Source organism: Lotus japonicus, chromosome 6 (assembly GCF_012489685.1).
Source record: "Lotus japonicus ecotype B-129 chromosome 6, LjGifu_v1.2".
NCBI classification, from domain to species: domain Eukaryota; kingdom Viridiplantae; phylum Streptophyta; class Magnoliopsida; order Fabales; family Fabaceae; genus Lotus; species Lotus japonicus.
Genome location: NC_080046.1, coordinates 65,367,196 through 65,386,716, shown reverse-complemented (window position 1 = coordinate 65,386,716; position 19,521 = coordinate 65,367,196). Strand labels below are relative to the sequence as shown.

Below are 19,521 nucleotides of genomic sequence, written 5' to 3'. Positions count from 1 at the left end.
TTTTAATTTAAGGCTTAATTGCAGTTTTCCTCCCTCATGTTTCACCGTTGTGCGAAGTTCCTCCCCCATGTTTAAAAGGAGCAGATTCGCTCCCTCATGTTTCAAAATGTGCAGATTCGATCCTTCCGTTAGTTTGCCGTCTGAAAGCTAACGGCAGATGCTGACCTGGCTTCCTTTTCACACCCCCCCTTGCATACCACCCCTATTTTTTAAAAGAAAAACACGAAAAATAAATATAAATGAAAATATGCTAAACCTAAATCCCCAAATCAGACTTCATAAGCCTTCACCAAAATTAGAAACCCTCTTTGTGCGATTTCCCTCCTCCATTTTTTCCCTCAATCTCTAAAGTCCATTGATCTCTTCGCCCAAACTGCTCAATCGCACGGTTCTTCGTTGAGATTCCCTTCAATGGCTGGTGGTCCCAGGCGTGGAGGTAGAGGGCGACAACGACGAGGCAACGACAAGGGAAAGGAGCCTGTCGGTGAACAAAGCACACGTGAGGGGAAGGGAAAAGAGCCTGTCGTTCAAGAACCTGTCGAGGGAGAAGGAAAGGAGCCCGTCCTCGAAGGGTGGCAGTTGTTTGGAGCCGACGATATTCCAAACCATTTCCGATTTAGGTACCAACATTTCTGCCCTTTTTTCCTCTTATTTTTTGTTCAATGTTTACTTTTAGGTAGTGTACATTCATTGTAAATTGAATGGAATTTAATGGGGGTTGTTGAAATCTTAACTGTGTTGGTTGCAGGCCTACTGTTGTGAGTAAATTGACATTGATTATTTGGCATAAAGGTCATTTTGTGTTTGAGCCTACATGTGCGTATGTTGAAGGGGAGTCTGAAATATTGCCAGGTTGGGATCCATATCAAATAAATTCAATAGAAGTAGACAAGATAGTGACAGCACATTTAGGGTATGCTTCATATAAGTGTTTGTGGTATAGGGCTCCTACTTTAGGGTTGTTTGATGGCCGCAGACCACTTAGGGATGATGGAGATGTTCATCAATTTCTGAGTGATGTCAAGGGTTTCTCTGAAGTTGAGTTTTATGTTGAGCACTTGGAAGAAACTGGAGTACAAACTGGTGAATTGCAGAAAGGGACACAGATATTTGTGGAGGACATTGACTCTGAAACAGAGTCTGCTTTTGTGAGTGTAGCAAGGGAGGCAGAGGCTGAGATTGACAGTCTTGCAAGGGGGGTGAGTGAGGTAAGGGCGGTGTCTGAAGTTGTGAGTGAAGAGAGTGTGGTGCACGAGGGTGTGAGTGAAAAGAGAGTGCTGCCTGAGGGTGTGAGAGAGGAGGTTGTGGTGCATGGGGGTGTGAGTGAACAGAGGACTGTGTCTGAGGTTGTGAGTGAACAGGGGGTACAACAAAATATTGTTAGCCTGACTGGGGAGCACATATCAGATGATGACAGCTTGGATGATGATTATGAAGCACTGAGTGGGGAAGAAGAATCTGATGATGTGAGCCTTGATGACTCAGACTTTGATGAGAGATGGGAGTGGACTACTGTTTTGCCAACTGGAGATGTTGAAGCTGTAACTAGTTTGCTTGGTTCACAAAACCCCAATTCTACCAACTATGATAGTTTTGAAGATGAGTATGGAGACTCTTCAGACCTAGATACTCCACCTGGAAGTGATTCAGATACTGAGGAGAGACCCAAGTTTCCTAAGTTCAAGCAAAAGGAAGATGATTCTGAAGTCAGGTTTGAGGTAGGTCAGATATTTAGTTCTGCTGCTCTTCTTAAGAATGCAGTGAAGGATTATGCCTTGCAGAATAAGAAGAATGTTTATTTGGAAAAAAATGATCCAAAAAGGGTTGTAGTTAAATGTACTGAGGAATGTGTATTCTATCTTAGGGCATCTAAGTACAAGCAGAACACATACTTTCAGATTGTCACATTATATGATGAGCATACATGTGTAAGGACCAGCAAGAATAGGCAAGCTAAGACCAAGTGGATAGCAAAGAAGTTTGTGTCTATGCTAAGACACACACCTTCCTTGAAGGTAGGTGCTTTGGTAGAGGAGGCAAAGATAAGGTGGGGGGTTGTGTTGTCTAGATTTCAAGCTTACAGAGCTAAAGTAACTGCATTAGAGATGATACAAGGAGCAGTGCTTGAGCAGTATAGACATCTTAGGAGTTTTGGTGAAGAACTCCTAAGAAGCAATCCAGGTAGTACAGTCAAGATCAGGAGTGTTGTGGGAGCTGGTAATCCAGTGTTTGAAAGAATTTACATTTGTTTTGCTGCCTGTAAGAGAGCCTTTGCAACCTGTTGTAGACCCTTAATAGGCTTGGATGGGTGCTTTTTAAAGGGATTATATGGTGGGCAGTTATTGGCAGCTGTTGGGAAGGATGGGAATAATCAAATGATTCCCATAGCATTTGCAGTTGTAGAGGAAGAGACAAAGGATTCATGGGCTTGGTTTGTGCACCTGCTAGTTGATGACTTGAGTAGTGTGAGTCCAAATGCCTGGGCTTTTATTTCTGATCAACAAAAGGTACCACACTCTAATTATCATTTTTTTGTCTTTTATATGGTCTTTCATTTTTTATCAACTAACTGGCATCTCCATCACATTCATGTTATTAACAGGGATTGGTACCCACTTTACAAGAGCTGGATCCAAATGTGGAGCATAGACTTTGTGTAAAGCATTTATATGGGAATTGGAGGAAAAAATACCCCGGTCAAGAAATGAAAGGAGCACTTTGGGCAGCGGCTAGAGCAAGTACTGGTCCAGAGTTTGAAAGGGCTATGGATCATATGAAGACATTAAATGAGGAAGCATGGAAGGATATGATGGAGGTACCAGCCAAGATGTGGAGTAGGTCAGCTTTTAGTACTAATACAGTGTGCGATCTGCAGGTGAATAATATGTGTGAGGCCTTCAATAGGGCAATATTAGAATGGAGAGATAAGCCAATTATTACTCTAATTGAAGGCCTCAAATATTATATCACTAACAGGATAGTGAAGCAAAGAGAACTGATGTTAAAGTACAGGGGTGCAATTTGCCCTATGATCCAACAAAAGCTAGAGGTGAACAAGCAGAAGGCTGATAACTGGATACCTATGTGGAATGGAGATGGTGGTTACACTTTGTTTGAGGTTAGTAGGAGTCAAACAGACAAGCATTATGTGAATTTAGCTACAAAGACTTGTTCTTGTAGGAGATGGGACCTAAGTGGAATTCCATGCTGCCATGCAATAACTTGTATGTGGCACAACCATGTGGCACCTGAAGAATATGTTCACCCTTGTTATAGGTATTATTTCAACACTATCCTCCACTTGTTTCATTTGATTTAAAAAAAAATGTTTATTACCTTTCACATGTGAATGATGTTTACACTCACATTTGTAGCAAACAAAACTTCTTGGCTACTTATGATCACATTATCCTGCCATCTAATGGGCCCAAGTTGTGGCCTATTAGTCGATATCCTCCACTTGATCCACCTTTCATGAGAAGGGCACCTGGGAGGCCCAAAAAGCAGAGGAGGAAAACAAATGATGAGCCCAGAGACCCCAATAGGCTGAGGAGGTACCAGACCACAATTCAGTGTAGGAGGTGTGGTGAACCAGGGCATAACAAAAGGACTTGTACTGGTAAGCAAGCTGCTGACAGGGCTATACCAGTGGGAGGGAACAAGGTGAGATAATGATTAATTTTGTTTAGTACAATTGATTATATTCTGTCATATGCATTACTGATTAGGTTGAGGTTGTTTCCCTTTCAGGATAATTCCCAGATGCTTCATCCTGAACAAAGGGCAAGTGGGAGTGGATCTGCTCAAGCAAGAAATGATGGTGCTGTTGAAACTGGTGAACAAGAACAATTGTTGACTACTAGAAGGAGAACTAGAAGAGCAAGTGGGAGTGGAGCTAATCAACAAGGGAATGATGCTGCTGTTGAAACTGGTGCACAACAACCAGGGGTGACTACTACAAAGAGAACTACAAGAGCAAGTGGGATTGGAGCTGCTAGTGAAGGAAATGGCGTTGCTGTTGATACCAATGCACATGAAGCTGCTCCAACTAGAAGGAGACCTCCAAGGGCAAGTAGAAGGAGACAACCTCAAGGTGAAGCCTCCCAAGCTGCACAACCAGTTCAAAATCATCAACCAATTCAACCTCAGCAGCCAGTTCAAGCACCATATATACTGACACAGTGCTCACAGACAGCCAGCTCAATAACAACTCATGCTCCAGGGGTAGCAAGTGGTTCTCAGGGAACTGGAAGGCCTGGGAAGAAGCAGAAGCTTGTTGTTTTAGGATGATGTTAAGCAAAGCAACAATGCATAATAAGATTTTTTTGTTAGGCTGCTGCCAAAGTGTTATGTTATCTTGTTCTGGGCAGAACCTTATTACTGTTATTTTGTGTTAGTTTGTGTTACTCGAGTATGTTAATGCTTTCAAGTTGTGTGTAACTTGACTATGTCACTTGCTTTCAAGTTGTGTGTAACTTGACTATGCTATTTTCTGTTATGGATGATGTTCTGTTATGGATGATGTTCTGTTATGGATGATGTTTAGTATTCAGTTATTCTGAATGTTGTTTATGGATGATGATGGTCAGTTAGGCTATTTGCATATGATGTTTACAAATTAATAGGAATTCATTCAATATGTAACATAGGAATCAAAGAAATAGGATAGAACTGAGTAATTTTCATTGCATTCATATTCAAGTTACAAAAAAACAAGGCTGCCAGACATGATGACAATAACATACCAAACCTCAAACTACATACCCCCACAAATACTACCTAAAAAATCATGCTTTGATAACCATGATACCAATAACAATGATCAACAGTACAATCACAATAACACACAACCCTAAACACCTAATTAAAAACATCTCCTTCTTCTTCAAGACTTCAATCTGACTCAGCAATCCAGAAATCATCAAGTTCTGGCGTGTATTTACAGGAGGATCATGCCATTTGAAGAACCCACACCTCCTTACCCTACCCTGCAATTTTGCCCAGAACAAATATTAGTTTTTTGATGTAAGAAAATTACATTTTAATTGAAAGTTTGTTTCAGAAAGTACCTGGTATTGTCCACACCCATAGAACCTTCGACCCAAATTTTCCTCTGTCCATGAAGTCCTTAACGGAGACAACACCCCACAGTCACAGTAGAGAGTTCTACGAACAGTGGCATCACTGTAAGTGCTTGTCGAAGATTGGCTCCCATCGTTAACTCTTGTCATGCTTCTTCGTTCTCCTTCGATCTCTTATGGATTTTCGAATGCCCTTCGTGTTCCTCTTCTCACTTCTGGCCTTCGTGTTCCTCTGCTAGCCTTCGTGTTCCTCTGCAAGCCTTCGTCTTCCTCTTCTCTCTTATGGCCTTCGTTCGTCTTCCTCTTGTCTCTCCTTGCCGTCGTGCTCCTGCTCTCTTCTGAATCTAGGGCAGATGTTAAGAGGAAGAAGAAGATGGTGATGTAATTTAGGGAAGTCACGTGTTTGTCACGTGATTTTTTTTTTCTCAAGCATAAATGAGCTTAGTGGCAGCTTAGTGGCATCCTGGTGGATATGTGACAGAGACACGTCAATTAATGAAAGCCAGGTCAGCATCTGCCGTTAGCTTTCAGACGGCAAACTAACGGAAGGATCGAATCTGCACATTTTGAAACATGAAGGAGCGAATCTGCTCCTTTTAAATATGGGGGAGGAACTTCGCACAACGGTGAAACATGAGGGAGGAAAACTGCAATTAAGCCATAATTTAAATAGAGGATATGAGTTCTTTTAGGTGCAGTTATACGAAATATTTGCTTGGGGGAGCTCATGTCTACAATATTGTTTTTTTGGGGAATATATGTGGTAAAAAAATCTTGTTAACTCAATCATCATGAAACATGTTATTGCACGCAACACCATTACTTATAAATTATAATTCATCAAAATTTTAGCAAGTGTTATCATGTGATTGTTAACTCATCTCATATCTTAATCATGAAATTAGAATTCAATCCTCAATAATGAGTAATGACAATAAAACACATTTTGTAGCCAAACATTTGTTATTTAGGGCTCGTTTGGCACGCCGTATAAGGCATGATAGTATAAACTTATACAATACATTATGAGTTTATTCATTGTTTGGTGATAACATTGTATTGTATAAGCTTATCCATCAAAGTCCCCTTATACGTTAAAATGACGTATTATTTAATCCATCATGTAAGTGATGGATAAGGCATGATAAGGTTGTGACGTATAAGTTACCATCACCACCACACTCAATTGCTGCCAACTTACACCACCATTGGCACCACCACTGCCACCGGTGTTGCCACCACCACCCGATCACCACCGTCGCCGCCACCACCGCCCTACCGTCACCACTGGTGTTGCTACCACCACCACCGTCGCCGCCCTACCGCCGCCACCGACACCACAACCACCACCCTATCGCCACCACCACCATAATCGCCGCCACCACTCTACTGCCACAACCACCACCACAACCACCACCCTATCGCCACCACCACCACCACCATTGCCTCCACCCTCCACCGCCGCCGCCACCCTACTGCAGCCGCCACCGCCACCACCACCCTATCGTCGCCAACACCACAATCACCATCGCTGCCAACACCCGATCACCACCACCGCCGCCCTACCGCCGCCACCGCCACCACCACCACCACCGCCCTACCGCCACCACCGACGCCACCACCACCACCATAACCTCCACCCTACCGAGCCGCCACCGCCACCGCCACCGCCTTACCATCACCACCACCACCACCACAACCACCATCGCTGCCACCACCACCACCAACCTATCTCCACTGTCACCACCACCGCCACCAACACCAACCTACCATCATTGCCACCACCACCACCAACCTACCACCACTTCCATCACCACCGCCGCCACCGTTATAATCACCTCCATATTTGATTTTTATTATATATTATTATTCAATACTTCACTAAACATAAAATTGCATTAACTTAAACGATATGGTAAATTATACAGAGTATGGCCAAACGCTGGATAGTATAAAAAGTTATCAGGGCTTATACTATCAGGCCTAATACTATCAGGTCTTATACTATCAGGTCTTATACTATACGTCGTACCAAACGGGCCCTTAGTATAGGAGTGTCCAAACTTACCGGTTTACGAAGTCCACAAACCGGGGTCCCCAGCTTCATTATTGAATCCACGTGTCATGAATGCTGACGCAATTAATATAAGTTAACCAATCATTAATGGTAACGCTTTCATGAAAAAATTAAATAAAACTAAAAAACACAAGAAGCACGGTATCATATCCAATAAAAAGTGACGTGTGGGTCCCACTATTGCGGTGTCGCCGACAACCGGTTGACACGTGCCCCTCGTTGGTTCAGTCAAAGTCCACTTTCCACTCCAATTACCCATAATCCCAATGCAAATCTTATTTTTATCATTTAATTTAACAAGTACGTGAAGCTAAAAAGACACTTGTCTCGGACACGTGTAGACCCTATATGCTTTGCTGCGTCGTGCCTTCACCGGTAACCTCACCGGCATCTTCGACTCATTGTCGGGATATATGAAACTCAATCTTATACTCCCTCCGGTCCTATTTATAAGCAACAAAAAAAAAATTCACATAGTTTAAAAAATGTAGTTAAACTAGATAAAATGCATTAAATTTGTCTTAAATTAAAATGAACTTCCAAAATTACCCTTTGTTATTAGTGTTGGAAAGTGGAAAAGAGAGAGAATAATTAATGAGACACATTTTACAAGTTAGAATTAATAAGGGCATCATTGGAAAAAATTAATTAATATAGCTCAAACTTTCATTTGGTTCTAATAAAAAGGACCAAGATTTTTCTTCTCTTTCATGCTTATAAATAGGACCGGAGGGAGTACTAAGCTTCCTCATCATTGTAATATTCCAAATTAAAGATTTTCTCTCTGACCTTCACTTCCATTTTTTAATTTCTTTTTCCTTTCTATTTTGGGGTGATAATTTCCAATTCAAGATAGTCAAATTTAAATATTACTCAGCATATACCGAAAGATATATAAAACATAGGTTCTGCATGCCAAGAGACTATTGAATAATGTTACACACATCCTGTGAAACATGCAAGAGACCAAATTATATTTACAATAATATTGTTTGGTTAACACGTAAATTTAAATGATGTATACATTTAGAGTGAGATAAAAAAAAAAGAATAAATACAATGTGACATGATGATAATAGAAATACAAATTAAAATAAAGGCGTATAAAAGTTTTTGTTACTATTTATGGTTTATGAATGACTACTGTTATACCGTACCCTTATACTTATTTTTATATTTTAATTTAAATATGAAATGTCATTAGTCACTGATTTTTCTATGTTTTTGCCATGTATGGACAAAACAAGAAATATAGATTTAATATTTGGGTAAAACATAAGTCATTAAACTTTTTAATTGAGTTCTATTTTTTTATTGATTCCATTGATGGTGGGGTTGCTAATTCAAGGAAGTAAAGCAGACATGCACAGTACCATGACAATAATAGAAACTTTAGATAACTAGGACCTCGGTATTTTCTAAAATAAAGTCAAAGCTCAATCAACAAATTTAAGCTATCAATCAATGACATTAAAAATGCATGAAATGTTACAAATATCAACACCATATGGTCCAAGAACTGTAACTTATCTAGCTCTCCCAAAAAAACCAATGGGGAAATTAATCAACGTTTTGGTTGATTTAATCGTTGATTACAGATGATCATAAATTACATGAACTCATTGACATCTAAAATGTCTGGGATTTCAAATTTCAACATGTGACTACTATCATAGCTTTCTCTTTCATCCTCTGTGTTGCTCCCGTTGACATACGTGGAGTTTGAATTTAACGGTGTGGGACTAGACGATGGCGTCGACAGAACTGAAGCAAAGCTGAAGTTCTGATTGCTGTTATTGGAATGAAACGTTGAAGCTTCTGACAATGGAGGACACATGAAATTTTGATTATCAGAACCATAATAATGATCATAGCTCGGTAATTGAGGGACATAAGCAATTTCATTACTGTCCCAATTATCACTTTGCTGAGAATTTTGTTGGTAGCCAAAGTCGGTGAAATTTGATGGATATGAGTCCAATTGTGGCAATGAAACACAACTGGTGCTGAATGTGTTACAATCTTGAACAGGGTCTTGATCAAAATGTAGAATTTGGCTCTGGATTTGGGGGTTGTAGAACTGGTTGTTGTTGTTGTTGTGTTGACCATTTTGACCAACAACACTCGTCATGTTGAGTGAGGAAGCCAAATTTAGAAGCTCTGGATTCATCTGCATGGAAAGGAGCCTCTGAAGGTTGATTTGTGATGAACCAGAGAGAGATGAATAGAGGATCGAAGAGAGGTCTAATAGATCAAGGCGTGGAGCGTGTGTCACAGGATCAATACCCATCTTCAGAAGCCTCTTTCTAATGTGAGTGTTCCAATAGTTCTTGATTTCATTGTCTGTTCTTCCTGGTAACCGAGATGCAATTGCAGACCACCTACAAAATTCAACAACAAGTAGCTTCGTTAGCTCATAAATCAATAATAAATGATCAATTACAGTGTCTTTGTCTACTATGAATCAACAAACAAATTTGTTCGCATATTAAATTGTCTAATGTCTTTTGTGCAAATTAATTTTAACATACAGTTAAAATCAAATATTAATTAGTAGTAAAAACTATGTTAAGATGGATCCACCAAAGAATTGTCCATGACTTACTTGTTGCCAAGAATGCTATGAAGCTGAATTATTGTCTCCTCCTCTTCAAATGTGAACCGACCTCGCTTTATATCTGGCCGGAGATAGTTTGTCCACCGGAGACGGCAACTCTTTCCACATCTTTGCAGCCCTATTCAATCAAAATTAAATGACCACACCCCATTAGCTTAAACAATTAATAAATTAATTTCGATGTGAAAAGAAAGACATATATATATATAAATACATACCAGCATTCTTTGGGAGTGTTCTCCAGTTGCCATATCCATGTTTCTGAATGTAATCAATGAGTTTCTGGTTCTCCTCGGAAGTCCATGGCCCTTTCTTGAGGCCATTCTTTTCACAACAAGGTGTTCTCCCCATATAGCTAGCTTGCTGTGTTTGGAAATGTTTAAGCTGAAGATTAAGTGAACTCTAGCTTGTTGAGCTAATTAAGCTTAATTTGGAGACGTGAGAGAATATAGAAAGGAAGAGAGAGATGTATTGTAGGGTCCGTAATGGGGTGGGATGGTACTTGGGTTGAGGTATAAATAGGAAGAAGGTGAAGAAGGTTTGGAAACATGGGAAGTCAAAGGGATTCGGTGCCGTCCTTTCTCATATTTTTGGACTATGCCTATATACGTGTCTCCCCTATATAGACTCAAGAATGAATTTTGCTTTTCTACATGTGCATTATTGAAAATTTTCCATTTTTTTTTTGAAAAGTGAAAATTTTCCTTATTCAAATCTCTTTTGGGTTGATAATTACATATCTAAAATTAATTAAACTACTGTAGTTGTAGAAAAATTCATGGAATAATGTCACCAAATGCTGACATTTGTATTTCATTGTAAGTGTATATAAATCCATTAAATTGAATAATTGATATGATGATTTCGAATAAGATTTTTATCAAGTAGTGAAGCTAAGTGTGAACTGTGAATGGCGTATGTCACTTTCCGTGGAGTGTGACCCCCCTAACTTTCTGAATTCATACTAGTTTTGTGTAAACAAAATCACACGACACGTACCCTAGCTCTATAGGAACTAACACGGCTTTAGTTTTGTTCTTTTTATTAATGCATGCATGGGCATGGCTTTTGTTTTCCCACAATACCTTTTTGGTCTATGACTGCTGATCTGTATTGTAGTACACGTACATATATACGCTTCATATACTAGTAGTTTTTATTGACTGATCTATAGCGGCAAATCAAGTTGTTTTTATGTAAAGGGAAGAACTTAATTTAAAATTCCAAATAACTCATATGTATTTCTTATTTTTAAGTTTTTTTCATATAAAATGGTAAAATAACAAATGTTTAATGTTTCTTATAAAATTTTCTGAAAGCAGAAAAAGGACTAAGCTGAAGAATATAGGTATTTTAGTCAGTTCAGCGCGTGTACATCATAAATGGCAAAGAAGATTGAGGATCAACAGTTAATTTAATACAGAGTGGCAATAATAGAGTTCGGTGTTTGCTGAATTATGCATGTATTTACGCCAACATTTATTACGCATGATGACGGATAAGGATAATTTGCGTTTTAATAAAAATACTTTTGTTACTTTTTACACTATATTACTCCCTCCCGTCATTTTTATAAGAAAAATTTGGACAAAATCACACAAACTAAGGAAATTAATATTTTTTTATAAAATTAACTACTATGCTTAATTCTAATGATGTTTTTTCTTTTTACAAGAACAATCATGCTAATTACCATAAATGTTGATCATACATATTGAGTGCTTGCAATTTTCCTTCATATTTTTGTATTGGGAATAAGTCCCTTTGCATTGGTATTGATTATTTGACTTAATTTTATAAGAGTGTTTTTTATAAAAAGGACCAAAAAAAATCTCCAAAGTGTTTCTTATAAAAAGGACCGGAGGAAGTAGCATTTATCATTTTCCACAATAGTTCTGATTCAACGGCAAAACATAACTCGTTTGCTTATTTTCTCCTGAACTTAATGTTGCGATGGGAAGATCAGGTCAATGTGAATCCAAAAGTTATTGATTAATTTCGGCCTTAATAGCAGGAGCCAGTTCTTCAAACTAAAAATTTCTTAGCTTCTCAATGGTAATAAATTTTCTAATTAAGTCACACGCAAACTTAATTAGCATGAATTTATTGTCAGGTGAGGATAATATTTACCTTCATTAATTGTCAGGAAGAAGATGGTATTAAATATGTGGAAGATTAATTTCTGAATATGCAGGTTAGATACTGAAAGCAAATTAAGATGAGTTTAATGGATATGCACTTACAGTGTAAAATATTTTTATACAGTCATCCAATCAAAGCATGCCACATAGGAGAGATAGTTACATTTGACTTTAATTTTAATTAAAAGAATAAGATATTTTCTGATTTGGCGGAATTCAATTGGATGTCTGTGTAAAACTATTTTACACTGTCAGTGCATATCCATTAAACTCAATTAAGATTTGGTACGTTTACAACTATATTTTTTTGGGCTTAATCCTCAAATTAGTCACTGTCTGTGTCTCGCGGTCTGAACTAGGTCCCTGACAAAAAAGATTTATGGAATAAGTCCTCTATTTTATAAAAGGCTTAAATGCATTTGTTGCCCCTGATGTATCGTCAATGTGCAAAAGACAACCCAAGTCTATTTTTGTCGACGTTTGTACCCTCAATATTTTGAGAAAGTATAACGAATGCCCCTCCGCCAGATTTGACGTTAAAAAACTAACGGAGGGGCTGACGTGGCTTTTCTATTTTATTTTTCTTTTATTTCTTAAATGACACATCATTAAATAAAAATCAGAAACTTCAAAAGGGGTGGGGGGAGATTCGAACCCAGGACTTGAATGTGGCAAAACGCACACTTTACCAGTTAAGCTACTCAAACAATTAATAATGTTACGAACAAAAATTTATTTATATCATGTTTATTCATCAAAATACATAAACCCTAACAGTTCTCACTATTTCTATTCATCTTCATCCAAACACCACAATCTAGCACAGAACAAATAGAGCGACTCAGGTCCTTCAATCTCCGCCCGAGTCCAAGTCCGCTCAGCCCCAACTCGTTCGCACACCCTCCTTGCTACTAGAGAGACACCTCGTTTAAATTTTCCCTCTTCCAATCTCAACCTGCACTTGCAGTTTCAGAAACAAAGCACATCCAACCCGATCCGGTTGTGTCGACACGTGTTCGGGCTCCTTCGGTGTTAGAGCGGGTTCGATCCATGAGCTTCTCGCGTCAGTACAGATCAGAATCGATGCATCGAGAGGGAGAGGATTCGGGTCCGGACCCGGGTCATGTGGAGATGATGAAATCGGCGAGTGAGAGGGTGAATTCAGGCGAGAGGGAAGAGGAGGAAGGGGCAGTGGAGCGGCGGAGGCCGGCGACGGCGATTGGGAAGGGTAAGACGACGTCGTGGGGAGAAGATGAGGAGGTGGATGCGAGAGCTGATGATTTCATCAACAGGTTTAAGAAGCAGCTGAAGTTGCAGAGGATGGACTCTTTCTCCGTTACAGGGATATGCTCAGAGGAATCCCTTTCGAAGAAATTAGCTTTCATGGTGAAGAATGGTTGTTGTACCATAAAGTAAAAATTGCCATGGTTAATTTGCTGTTCTTATTTATGTTCATGCTTTAAATAATATTAGTATTAGATTACATTATATATGCATGGAATTAATCTCTTCTTTTTCATCCAAAAACCTTGCATATATGGAACCAGTAATTCAGAAGTTTTTGGGTTGTATTAAAAAAGTTACTTAGATTTCATGAGACCAGTTATCCAGAGTTTCAGTACTATGTCTATGGTGTTTGCAGAATCAAGCCATGCGGTGTTTGGATGAAGATGAATACGAAATAGTGAGAACTGTATGGGTTTATGTATTTTGATGAATAAACATGATATAAATAAATTTTTGTTCGTAACATTATTAATTGTTTGAGTAGCTTAATTGGTAAAGTGTGTGTTTTGCCACATTCAAGTCCTGGGTTCGAATCTCCCCCACCCCTTTTGAAGTTTCTGATTTTTATTTAATGATGTGTCATTTAAGAAATAAAAGAAAAATAAAATAGAAAAGCCACGTCAGCCCCTCCGTTAGTTTTTTAACGTCAAATCTGACGGAGGGGCATTCGTTATACTTTCTCAAAATATTGAGGGTACAAACGTCGACAAAAATAGAGTTGGGTTGTCTTTTGCACATTGGCGATACATCAGGGGCAACAAATGCATTTAAGCCTTTATAAAACGTATGTAGCAAGTCCTCGCCGGAGTCCGAAGATCCGGCGAGTGATGATGTGGCTTGCTAATTGTATTAATGGGGCTTACGTGAATTTAAAAAATAAAAATAAAAATTACATGTCAGAAAATTAAATTAAAAGCACATTACCCCAAATTAATTAATTAAAATTAAACTTATTAATTAAAAAATAAAAATCACTAAAAACCTTTTCAGAAAAATAAACTTTCTCTAGGATCTTCATCATCAATTCATCATCTTTTACCATCTTCATCAATTCTTTTCAAAAAAGAACTCTCTCCATCTTCTCATCTTCCTCCCTCTCCCACCATACAAACCCACCCTCAACCGAACCTCCAATCCTCACCCCAACCGAAACCCAAATCTCCCACTCCTCACCCTTAACCTCAACCCCAACCTCAATCCAAGACCAGAAATGGGAGAAGAAATAAAGAAACAACCCAAGGAGAAGAGAGAAGGACAAGAGGGTGAGAGAGGAACAGAGAACGAGATTCGCGAGGGAGAAGAGGGTTTGGATCTGAGTTTCTTCTTCCATGGTTTCTTCGGCCTCACACCAACACCAGGGACCTCCGAAGCCATTCCTTTTCCTCTCTCAGATTGAAGATGAACCAGAAATTTGGGTTTGGGGTTTTTGGTTAGGGTTTTGGATTTGGGGTTTCTAGGTTGAAAGGGGATTTAGGTTTCTGGGTTGAAATCCCTCTTCAATTGGTGTTGTTGGTCGTCCTTGTTTGCCAAGTACTATCCCAGTAGTGGCTTGCTGTAGTTTCCAGTTCGGTTGAGTTCTTAAAGCATTAAAATTTCTAATTATGCTGAGACGTGGGTGGGTGTGGATTAATCTTTGATTGTGAGTTCTATATTGATATTGTATGGATTGTATATTGTTGAGACGTGGGTGGGTGTGTGAATTTCCAGTAATTGCATTTTGTATGGATACTAGTGTGTGAATTTCCAGCAGCTTAAATGAACTTCCAGTGGGTTTTTGTTTGTTTTTTAAATTAAGGATTAAGTTGTTGTAATTTTTTTTTGAAATCAAATTGTTGTAATTACTGTCAAAAAAGGTGTTGTAATTAATACTTATTTTTTAATTAATGCTTATTTGGATTTTTTAATTATTTTTAATTAATAATTAATATTTTCTATTTAATTTTTAAATCCACGTAAGCCTCATTTATACGGCCAGCAATCCATATTATCACTCACTGGAGCTCCAAACTCCGGCGAGGACTTGCTCCAGACGTTTTATAAAATAGCAGACTTATCCACAAATTTTTCCGATCAGGGACCTAGTTCAGACGGCGAGACAAAGACAGGAACTAATTTGAGGATTAAGCATATTTTTTGTTAAAAAAATTTGGTAAGATTATGTATAGTTTTTACAGATTTTTTTATGAAGAAAAAATGGTTGTACGGATTTGCATCTCCAAACCAGCAGATATAAGGGTCAGTGATATACTTGATAGATCAGTTCCAGGATATTAGATAAAACGCTAGTTATAAGCTGAAAGATTCATAAAGGCTCACTCTTGAGGATGATTAATTATCTGTCGACAGAAATTTTACGGAACACAGAAAAGATTTAAACTCTTATCTTTTTGAAGTAGTGAAAATTAAACTCGAAAATTATACACAACTATAGACTGCTTACATTATATTTTCATTTCAAAAAAATAACAATATATCATAATAATTAAGATATATTTTCATTCATGACAACCACTCGATCATGATGTTTCCTTTATGGAGATCAGCTCTGTTTCAATTATATATAAAACAAAAAGATAAGATTGCTTAGAACTTGCTAGAAAGAGTCCTTATATATAATAATGCTACTCACTTCTCCATTTCCTGAAGTTAAGAAAAGGTCACTTGATTAACAAATTTATCACTTCCTATATATGATTCATAACGTGCCACGAGACCCACTCTACGTCTAATGTCAGCTTGATAGGAACTGAATTGTTTTAAATACAATAAATTATAAAAAAACAAAATCTTACATCCCTGTATATATCCTCATCTTAATATTAAATATTTATATAGATTTCTAACATTTTTCCTTTATCTATTCTCATGATCAAAGTTATCTTGGGAGGGTTTGGCACCCCACTTATGGGGCTTGACACCCCACTTTATCAAATACGGAATTTAAGTATGCGTGTCACATTTTCAACCATTCATTATATACTAAAATAGATACGGAATTTTATTTTCCGTATTGATATGGAAATTTAAATTCCGTATCTGTTTTAGTGGGGTGCAAAGCCTAAGGGGTGGGGCTCCAAACCCAACTCCGGTCAAAGTGCCTTGCATTATGGATATTGATGTCTTTTGTTTTTTACCATAGTATTCAAAATTCATGCACTGAAATGATGATAAGTTGTGAAATTATGATTGGTTAATGTTGGAGACAGTACTGTTATAAAAAGGTCTCACCAAACTTCGCCTAATACAGATCAAAAGGTATAAGGTCAAACAATAATTTAATCTTGCACTGGGATTTCCTCCTTTGATTTGTTTCCCTTCACATATTTAATTTTTTTTAACATTTCTCCTTAAGTTAATCACATGTTTATTTAAACCTAACTACTCTTTTCAGCTCACTGCTTGCTATAGTTTCCTCCCTCTAGGCACACAACACAACCATAAACAATTGTTGGAACATATTTGTCCCCTTTTGATTTTTTAATTCATGTATTTTTTTGCGGAAGACAATCTTATTGAAACTCAATATTCATGACAAGTGAGCTCTCTAAGCGAAAGTTTTTTTAATTGAGAAAACTTAAATACAAGTCTTTACTTAAAGAGAATCAGTGATCTAAACTAATTAACCACTTGTTGCTAGCTTACCGCAAACATTGTTATTATTATTATTCTTCAAATATTGGAGGTTTTCATTGGCTTTCCCTTATGGCTAGAAATTATTATTTCTCCGATATACAGGGTTTTTTCTTTTTAAATTCATAATCGTCCACAAGAAATTGTCCACGTGTAATGAAGAAGAAGCATTCGTGTACACAAATTGGATATATACTACTGTCTTGGCATTTGCTAATGTTGGTTATGAGCTGTTCAATAGCTGCAACAAACTTTGAAAATAAAAAAATGGAATTATTTTATTTGTTTGAAGGAGAATTATATTCCTTAACATTGTTTAGCATTATTTCCAGATACGAGATCTGATGCTTGCGCTATTAGAGATAGTGCAACTATTTTCTGGTAATCACCCGCAGTTTTTATATTCTCCCCACATCGTCTTTTGCTACTTCTATTGGTAAGAACTAGTACTCCAGATGTAAATTGATTGTACATAGTAACATACAGAGCCAATAAAAGTTAAGACGACTATGCTTGTGAAATTTTATAAAGAACACATGGCCCTTGATGGATGTTCTGTACTAGGGCTAGCTTACGTAAAAGAATGACAGAAAGTAAACCCTAGCAGAGCACTAAAATAGCAAAACTACCATAAAAGGAATATTCTCATTAATGCTGAAAAAGTTGGTTTCGTACAAGTGGATGACCTCCCCTTTTATAGAGGGGGTGGTCATGATATGGATCTTTCCTATATTTGGGCCTGACAATCAGGGCCCAAATCCCTGTACATATAAGACAAATCCAAAGGAATCTTCCAGCTGGCTTGTGGGTCCATCATCTAAGGGAGGGCAATGAAGCTCGTTGTGTCGCACTTCCCGCCATGGCTATCTTCAATGGTTTATTGTTTATTTTGGGCGGGACATAATCTTCTTTATGTCCCGCCCAGTCCACATGCCCCCAAGACATGAGACTCGAGTAATGAGTCGAAATGTCTTCATCATGTTACCTAGTAGTTCGCCTCTATTGTTTATTCGTTCATCGCCATTTTACTTTCGTTGTTACATCGCCATTTTCACGCTTCGCCACCTTTGTTGCCGTTTCAAAGATATGTCGCCATTAGTTATAACCGTCAATCACGTCTTTTCAACTGACGCACGTATCCTTGTTTTCCGGGATTTCGTCATCATTTGTTATAAATGCAATTTTCAGTTGTGCGTCTCGAGGAGTAATGTCTTTTCGCTTCCTACCTTTTCGAATTTCAAATCCCACAATCCCACGATCTTCCCCCACTCATTCTCTCTCCTCCTTTCTCTCTATAAAAACCCCTTTTCACTTTTCATTTTTCACTTTCTTAAAACTTTTGTTCTGAAAACCTTTTCACCGCAGCTTTCATTCTCTTCTTTGAACTCCGGTGAACCTTTTCTTCCTCCGGCCGTCGTCATTGCGCGGTGCTCCCCTATCGCCGACGTTCTCCTTTCTCAAATCCACAGTTCTTCCCCTGGTTAGTTTTTCTCTTTCCTGAGATTCTTCGTTTACTTCTTTTTTCTCTGACTCTGTTCATCTTCTTTCTTCTTTTGACTCTGTTCATCTTCTTTTTACTTTTAGTTTGTTCATCTTCTTTCTTCTTTTTATGAAACTGCCTCGCATGTCTTTACCAAACGCTAGCCTTTCTTCCCTAGAACTTTCTTCACCCTCCACGGAGGAGGAAGTTGTCGCCCCCTCTATAATTGAAATTCACTCCTCGCCTTCTACCCATGATGATTCCGGTCCCGCCGGCTCTGTAGACTCAATTCTCTCCTCTAATGGAGATTTATCTTCACCTGAATGGCGCTCTGACGTGCATTTAGTTGAAGATAAATGTCTGTTGCGTTCTATCTGGAGCAGCGTTGGGAGCATTAATTCGCTTCGAATATCTGCTCAAGGGTTCACGAAGATAAATCCCGCCACCTCGAATAATGAAGATCATCTGTTAAATGTCCTCCCATGTGGCGAAGATGACTGTGTTCTGTTGCGTAAAGAACCAGCCGATGAATCGCCCGATTTCTTCTTTGTTTATGGCTATTTCTTCTTAGACTTGAACATCAAACTTCCTTTCTCGCCGTTTATATGTCACGTTCTTTCTTTTCTGAATGTGGCGCCTTGCCAACTCCAGCCCAACGCCTGGGGTTTTCTCCGCTGCTTTGAAATTCTTTGTGAACACTTGAGTTTCACTCCAACCTATCCTTTGTTCTTCCTTTTCTATAAATCAGTCACCACTAAACCTACTTCTGTGAAATGGGTTCCACTTTTAGCCCGTAAGAACATGAGTCGGTTTACCGCCCTTAAAAGCCATTACAAAGTATGGCAGAAAAAATACTTTAAAGTTATGGAGTCGCCCGAAATAAAGAACTTGTTCCGAGATTCCGACAATAACCCTCTCTTCCCTTTTTACTGGACAAAGAAACCTCGCCGAAAAATATTCGTTTCATACGACGCCTTGGATGAATCTGAACAAGGCGTCGCCGATTACCTCCGCACACTACCAGTAATTTCCGGTCACGACTTGATTGAGGCGTCGAAATCCGGCACTTTAAATCAATTTTTTAGTAAGTTCATAATCTTTGCACGTAACTTGTTTTTCTTTTTGTTCATGTATCTCGTCTAATTGGTGTTTTTCATACAGCTACGATGGGAAAAAGCAAGGTTGACGCGAACCCAATCAAGATGAAG

At 38.4% G+C, this 19,521-nt stretch overlaps 3 protein-coding genes across 3 annotated transcripts; 1 reads left to right on the top strand and 2 right to left on the bottom strand.

Moving 5' to 3' along the window:
- Positions 1 to 373: 373 nt before the first annotated feature.
- On the top strand, positions 374 to 4,556 carry LOC130723142 (uncharacterized). The gene is made up of 5 exons (XM_057574099.1): positions 374 to 620; positions 749 to 2,507; positions 2,603 to 3,276; positions 3,375 to 3,663; positions 3,751 to 4,556. Exons 1-5 carry the CDS (start codon positions 412 to 414, stop codon positions 4,288 to 4,290), a joined length of 3,471 nt encoding a protein of 1,156 aa, XP_057430082.1. The 5' UTR covers positions 374 to 411; the 3' UTR covers positions 4,291 to 4,556.
- A 231-nt stretch (positions 4,557 to 4,787) lies between these two features.
- On the bottom strand, positions 4,788 to 5,231 carry LOC130725789 (uncharacterized). Its single transcript, XM_057576980.1, has 2 exons — positions 5,070 to 5,231; positions 4,788 to 4,988 (listed from the first exon to the last, which is right to left on the bottom strand). The coding sequence occupies exons 1-2, from the start codon at positions 5,229 to 5,231 to the stop codon at positions 4,788 to 4,790; spliced, it is 363 nt and encodes a 120-aa protein (XP_057432963.1).
- Positions 5,232 to 8,582: 3,351 nt separating this feature from the next.
- Positions 8,583 to 10,282, bottom strand: LOC130723143 (transcription factor MYB102-like). Its single transcript, XM_057574100.1, has 3 exons — positions 9,994 to 10,282; positions 9,764 to 9,893; positions 8,583 to 9,539 (listed from the first exon to the last, which is right to left on the bottom strand). The coding sequence occupies exons 1-3, from the start codon at positions 10,124 to 10,126 to the stop codon at positions 8,768 to 8,770; spliced, it is 1,035 nt and encodes a 344-aa protein (XP_057430083.1). The 5' UTR covers positions 10,127 to 10,282; the 3' UTR covers positions 8,583 to 8,767.
- Positions 10,283 to 19,521: the final 9,239 nt, after the last annotated feature.

What these genes read in the sequence shown, in the direction of transcription:
- LOC130723142 (XM_057574099.1), top strand. Translation starts at nt 412, where the DNA reads ATGGCTGGTGGTCCCAGGCGTGGAGGTAGAGGGCGACAACGACGAGGC. An exon ending in TATGTTCACCCTTGTTATAG is followed by an intron (nt 3,277 to 3,374) that starts GTATTATTTCAA and finishes TCACATTTGTAG; the next exon opens with CAAACAAAACTTCTTGGCTA. An exon ending in TACCAGTGGGAGGGAACAAG is followed by an intron (nt 3,664 to 3,750) that starts GTGAGATAATGA and finishes TTTCCCTTTCAG; the next exon opens with GATAATTCCCAGATGCTTCA.
- LOC130725789 (XM_057576980.1), bottom strand. Translation starts at nt 5,231, where the DNA reads ATGACAAGAGTTAACGATGGGAGCCAATCTTCGACAAGCACTTACAGT. An exon ending in ATGGGTGTGGACAATACCAG is followed by an intron (nt 4,989 to 5,069) that starts GTACTTTCTGAA and finishes GCAAAATTGCAG; the next exon opens with GGTAGGGTAAGGAGGTGTGG.
- LOC130723143 (XM_057574100.1), bottom strand. Translation starts at nt 10,126, where the DNA reads ATGGGGAGAACACCTTGTTGTGAAAAGAATGGCCTCAAGAAAGGGCCA. An exon ending in AACACTCCCAAAGAATGCTG is followed by an intron (nt 9,894 to 9,993) that starts GTATGTATTTAT and finishes TTGATTGAATAG; the next exon opens with GGCTGCAAAGATGTGGAAAG. An exon ending in CATAGCATTCTTGGCAACAA is followed by an intron (nt 9,540 to 9,763) that starts GTAAGTCATGGA and finishes TGAATTTTGTAG; the next exon opens with GTGGTCTGCAATTGCATCTC.